The 5,722-nt window shown below is 61.2% G+C and overlaps 1 protein-coding gene across 1 annotated transcript; it reads left to right on the top strand.

The window, feature by feature from the left end:
* Positions 1 to 227: 227 nt before the first annotated feature.
* SENP3 (SUMO specific peptidase 3) lies at positions 228 to 5,128 on the top strand (the record flags this gene model as incomplete). The annotated part of the gene is made up of 6 exons (XM_050311767.1): positions 228 to 275; positions 655 to 702; positions 1,712 to 1,789; positions 3,455 to 3,592; positions 4,530 to 4,613; positions 5,078 to 5,128. Coding segments are annotated over exons 1-6 (447 nt in total), but the record flags the coding sequence as incomplete, so codon positions are not given.
* Between the last annotated feature and the right edge of the window lie 594 nt (positions 5,129 to 5,722).

Here is a 5,722-nt window from a genome sequence, read left to right as displayed (position 1 = left end):
GGGGATTTGAGGGGTCCCAGAGGGGTTTGGGGGGTCACAGAGGGGTTTGAGGGATCACAAAGGCAGGACCTGCAGACCCTCTACGGCCCCAACTGGCTCAATGACCAGGTCTGGGGGGGCTTGGGGGGGTCCCTGAGGGGATTTGGAGGGGTTTGAGGGGTCCCAGAGGGGTTTGAGGGGTCCCAAAAGGGTCCCAGAGGGGTTTGAGGGGTCCCAAAGGGTTCCTCATGGAGGACCTGCAGACCCTCTACGGCCCCAACTGGCTCAATGACCAGGTCTGGGGGGCTTTGGGGGGGTCTTTGATGGTTTTTGTGGGGTCTTTGATGGTTTTTGGGGGGTCCCTGAGGGTCCTTGAGGCAGTTTGGGGGTCCCTGGGGGGGTTTGGAGGGGTTTGAGGGGTCCCAGAGGGGTTTGAGGGGTCCCAAAGGGGTCCCAGAGGGGTTTGAGGGGTCCCAAAGGGGGTTGAGGGGTCACAGAGGGTACCCCATGGACGATCTGCAGACCCTTCAAGACCCCAACTGGCTCAATGATGAGGTCTGGGGGGGTCCTGAGGGATTTTGGGGGTCCCGGAGGGAATTTGGGGGGTCCTGGGGGGGTTTTGGGGGGTCCCAGGTGGGTTTTTGGGGTCCCTGACCCCTTTTTCCCCCCCCCCAGGTGATGAACATGTACGGGGACCTCGTGATGGACGCGGTGCCCGACAAGGTGGGAACTGGGAGGGAACTGGGAGGGAACTGGGGGACACTGGGAGGGAACTGGGGACACTGGGAGGGAACTGGGACGGGACTGGTGGCACTGGGATGGAACTGGGACAGGACTGGTGATACTGGGACGGGACTGGTGACACTGGGATGGAACTGGGACGGCACTGGGACGGGACTGGGACGGGACTGGTGACACTGGGATGGAACTGGGACAGGACTGGTGGCACTGGGATGGCACTGGGACGGGACTGGGGCGGTACTGGGATGGGACTGGTGACACTGGGATGGAACTGGGACAGGACTGGTGGCACTGGGACGGGACTGGTGACACTGGGACAGGACTGGGATAGGACTGGTGATACTGGGACGGGACTGGGACAGGACTGGTGACACTGGGACGGGACTGGTGACACTGGGATGACACTGGGGTGGCACTGGTGATACTGGGACGGAACTGGGACAGCACTGGTGACACTGGGATGGCACTGGGACGGCACTGGTGACACTGGGATGGAACTGGGACGGCACTGGGACGGGACTGGTGATACTGGGATGGCACTGGTGACACTGGGATGTGACTGGGGACACTGGGACGGCACTGTGACGGGACTGGTGACACTGGGACGGCACTGGGATGACGCTGGTGACACTGGGACGGCACTGGGATGACGCTGGTGACACTGGGACGGCACTGGTGATACTGGGATGACACCGGGACGGCACTGGTGACACCGGGACGGCACTGGTGACACTGGGACGGCACTGGTGACACTGGGACGGTACTGGTGACAGTGGGATGTGACTGGTGACACCGGGACAGGACTGGTGACACTGGGACGGGACTGGGACGGTACTGGTGACACTGGGATGACACTGGGATGGTAGTGGGATGGGACTGGTGACACTGGGATGGTACTGGGACAGCACTGGGATGGAACTGGGATGGCACTGGGATGGCACTGGTGATACTGGGACGGCACTGGTGACACTGGTGTCCCCTCCCCCCCCAGGTGCACTTCTTCAACAGCTTCTTCTACGACAAACTGAGGACCCGCGGCTACGAGGGCGTGCAGAGATGGACCAAGAATGTGAGGGGCGGGGCCAGGGATATGCTAATGAGGGGGTGGGGCTACGCCAATGAGGGTGTGCAGAGATGGACCAAAAATGTGAGGGGCGGGGCCAGGGATATGCTAATGAGGGGGCAGGGATGGACCAAAAATGTGAGGGGCGGGGGTATGCTAATGAGGGGGCGTGGTCAGGGGTATGCTAATGAGGGGGCGTGGCCAGGGCTATGCTAATGAGGGCGTGCAGAGATGGACCAAAAATGTGAGGGGGCGTGGTCAGGGATATGCTAATGAGGGGGTGTGGCCAGGGCTATGCTAATGAGGGGGCGGGGCTACGAGGCGTGCAGAGATGGACCAAGAGCGTGAGGGCGGGCTATGCTAATGAGGGGGCATGGTCAGGGCTATGCTAATGAGGGGATGGGGCTACGACGGCATGCAGAGATGGACCAAGAACGTGAGGGGCGGGGCCAGGGCTATACTAATGAGGGGCGGGGCCAGGCCTATGCTAATGAGGGGGTGTGGCCAGGGATATGCTAATGAGGGCGTGCAGAGATGGACCAAGAACGTGAGGGGGCGGGGGCCAGGGCTATGCTAATGAGGGGGCGTGGCTGTGTCTATGCTAATTAAGTGGCAGGGCTGAGGGGGCGTGGCCAGGGCTATGCTAATGAGGGGGTGGGGTTTTAGTGAGGGGGCGAGGCCCAAAAGGGAGCATCATTTGGGAGTGAATGGGTGGGGTCAGGGGTGGGCATGACCTAAAAGTGGGTGGGGTCTGTGCCAGTGGGCGTGGCCCCGAGTATGTTAATTAGGTGGGAGGGGTTCCATAACCAGTTTAGGAGTGAGGAGTGGAGTGGGTGTGGCCAAGGGGGATGGGTGTAGCAGTAGAGTTGAGGGGCGTGGCTTGTGTTGTGGGTGTGGCTTCCTAAAGGAGGGGGCGTGGCTTCCTAAGGGAGGGGGCGTGGCTTGCATTGTGGGCGTGGCTTCCTAAAGGAGGGGGTGTGGTTTCCTACAGGAGGGGGCGTGGCTTCCTGAAGGAGGGAGTATCTCTTCCTAAAGGAGGGGGCGTGGCTTCCTACAGAAGGGGGTGTGGCTTCCTAAAGGAGGGGGTGTGGCTTCCTAAAGGAGGGGGGCGTGGCTTCTTAAAATATTGGGCGTGGCTTCCTAAAGGAGGGGGTGTGGCTTCCTACAGAAGGGGGCATGGCTTCCTAAGGGAGGGGGCGTGGCTTACCTTGTGGGTGTGGCTTCCTAAAGGATTGGGCAAGGCTTCCTAAAGGAGGGGCGTGGCTTCCTACAGAAAGAGGGCGTGGCCTGTGGGGCTCCTTCCCCCCCACCCCCACCTTTGGGGGTAACTTTGGAGCATTTTGGGGGTGTTTTTTTTTTCCTCAAATGTGGGCGTGTCCCTCTCTGGGTGGGTGTGTCCCTCTCCGGGTGGGCGTGTCCCTCTCCGGGTGGGCGTGTCCCTCTCCGTGTGGGCGTGTCCCTCTCTGGGTGGGCGTGTCCCTCTCTGTGTGGGCGTGTCCCTCTCCGTGTGGGCGTGTCCCTCTCCGTGTGGGCGTGTCCCTCTCTGGGCGGGCGTGTCCCTCTCTGTGTGGGCGTGTCCCTCTCTGTGTGGGCGTGTCCCTCTCTGTGGTGGGCGTGTCCCTCTCCGTCTGGGCGTGTCCCTCCCAGCCACGCCCCCCTTTCCCCGTGCAGGTGGACATTTTTGGGAAGGAGCTGCTGCTGATCCCCATCCACCTGGAGGTGCACTGGTCGCTGGTGGCCGTGGACGTGGCGCGGCGCACGATCACCTACTTCGACTCCCAGCGCACCCTCAACCGACGCTGCCCCAAGGTGGGCGGGGCCTGGGGGCGGGGGGGCGGGGCCTAAAGGTGGGGGCGGGGCTTAAAGATGGGGGGCGGGGTCCAAAAAGGGTGGGTGGGGTGGTTGGCTCTGTGGGTGTGGCCTGAGCCGTCAGGGTGTGGCTTGATTGGGGGGAGTGTAAATTGAGCTGATGGGCGTGGCTTGATCTGGGTGGGTGTGGTTTAAGTGGGCGTGGCTTGATTGGGGGATGTAAATTATTCTGATGGGCGTGGCTTGGTCAGGGTGGGTGTGGCTTAAGTGGGTGTGGCTTGATTGGGGGTGTAAATTGATCTCATGGGCGTGGTTTGATCTGGTGGGTGTGGTTTAAGTAGGTGTGGCTTGATCAGGGAGGGTGTGGCTTGATTGGGGGGGTGTAAATTGATCTGATGGGCGTGGCTTGATCAGGGTGGGTGTGGTTTAAGTGGGTGTGGCTTTGACCTGGGTGGGCGTGGCTTGATGGGGGGGAGTAAATTGATTTGATGGGTGTGGCTTGATCAGGGTGGGCGTGGCTTGAGTGGGTGTGGCTTGACCCGAGTGGGCATGGCTTGATCTGATGGGTGTGGCTTAAGTGGGTGTGGCTTGACCCGGATGGGTGTGGACTAACTGGGTGGGCGTGGCTTGATCAGGTGGGCGTGGCTTGACTAAGTGGGCGTGGCATGATCCCACTGGGTGTGACTTTGACCTGGGTGGGCGTGACCTGATTCCGGTGGGCGTGGCTTAAGTGGGTGTGGCTTGACCTGGCCCAGGTGGGCGTGGCCTCCCACATCATTAACCCTCCCCGGGGTTTAATGAGGACGAGCCTTGAAGGGGCGTGGCTTTTTCCACCCTGGGGGCGTGTCCTTTGCGTGTGGGCGTGGTTTGATGGTGTGGGCGTGGCCTCCCTGACCACGCCCCTTCATCTGACCACGCCCCTTGCCCCTCCCCCCAGCACATCTGCCGCTACCTCCAGGCCGAGGCCGACAAGAAGGAGCGGCCGGACTTCCGGGAGGGCTGGAGGGGGGCCTTCAAAATGGTGAGAGACCCCCCGAAAACCACTTTGGGACCCCCAAAAACCAGCTCGGGACCCCCAAAACCACCTCGGGACCCCCAAAAACCCCCCTGGAACCCCAAAAACTGCCTTGGGACCCCCAAAAACCAGCTCGGGACCCCCAAAAACCCCCCTGGGACCACGAAAAACCACCTCAGGATCCCCAAAATACCCCCCCAGGACCCCAAAAAGCAACTTGGGACCCCCAAAAAGCAACTTGGGACCCCCTAAAACCACTTCAGGACCCCCAAAAAACCTCTCTGGGACCCCCAAACCCCCCCTGGATCCCCAAAATACCCCCCCAAGACCCCAAAAATCTCTCTGGGACCCCAAAAACCCCTCTAGGACCCCAAAAACCCTCTGGGACCCCAAACCCCCTTGGCCCCCAAAACCCCCTGGGACCCTGCAGACCCCCCAGACCCCCCAAAATCCCTCCCCTCCCCCCCCAGAACGTGGCCCGGCAGAACAACGACAGCGACTGCGGGGCCTTCGTGCTGCAGGTGAGGGGGCGGGGCTAAGGGGCGTGGTCGGTGGGTGTGGTCAATGGGAGTGGTCAGTGGGTGTGATTTGGGTGGGTGTGGTCAATGGGTGTGGTCAGTGGGTGTGATTTGGGTGGGTGTGGCCAGTGGGGGTGTGGTCAGTGGGTGTGATTTGGGTGGGTGTGGTCAATGGGTGTGGTCAATGGGTGTGGTCGATGGGTGTGGTCAATGGGTGTGATTTGGGTGGGTGTGGTCAGTGGGTGTGGTCAGTGGGTGTGATTTGGGTGGGTGTGGTCAGTGGGTGTGGTCAATGGGTGTGGTCGATGGGTGTGGTCAATGGGTGTGATTTGGGTGGGTGTGGTCAATGGGTGTGGTCAATGGGGGTGTGGTCAGTGGGTGTGGTCAATGGGTGTGATTTGGGTGGGTGTGGTCAGTGGGTGTGGTCAGTGGGTGTGATTTGGGTGGGTGTGGTCAGTGGGTGTGGTCAATGGGTGTGATTTGGGTGGGTGTGGTCAATGAGGGTGTAATCGATGGGTGTGGTCAATGGGGGTGTGGTCACTGGGTGTGGTCAGTGGGTGTGATTTGGGTGGGTGTGGTCAGTGGGTGTGGTCAATG

This window comes from Myiozetetes cayanensis, unplaced genomic scaffold, assembly GCF_022539395.1.
Source record: "Myiozetetes cayanensis isolate MyiCay16 unplaced genomic scaffold, myiCay2020 scf1615, whole genome shotgun sequence".
Lineage (NCBI taxonomy): Eukaryota > Metazoa > Chordata > Aves > Passeriformes > Tyrannidae > Myiozetetes > Myiozetetes cayanensis.
The sequence above is the reverse complement of the archived record's forward strand: the minus strand, read 5'-3'. Positions and strand labels throughout refer to the sequence as shown.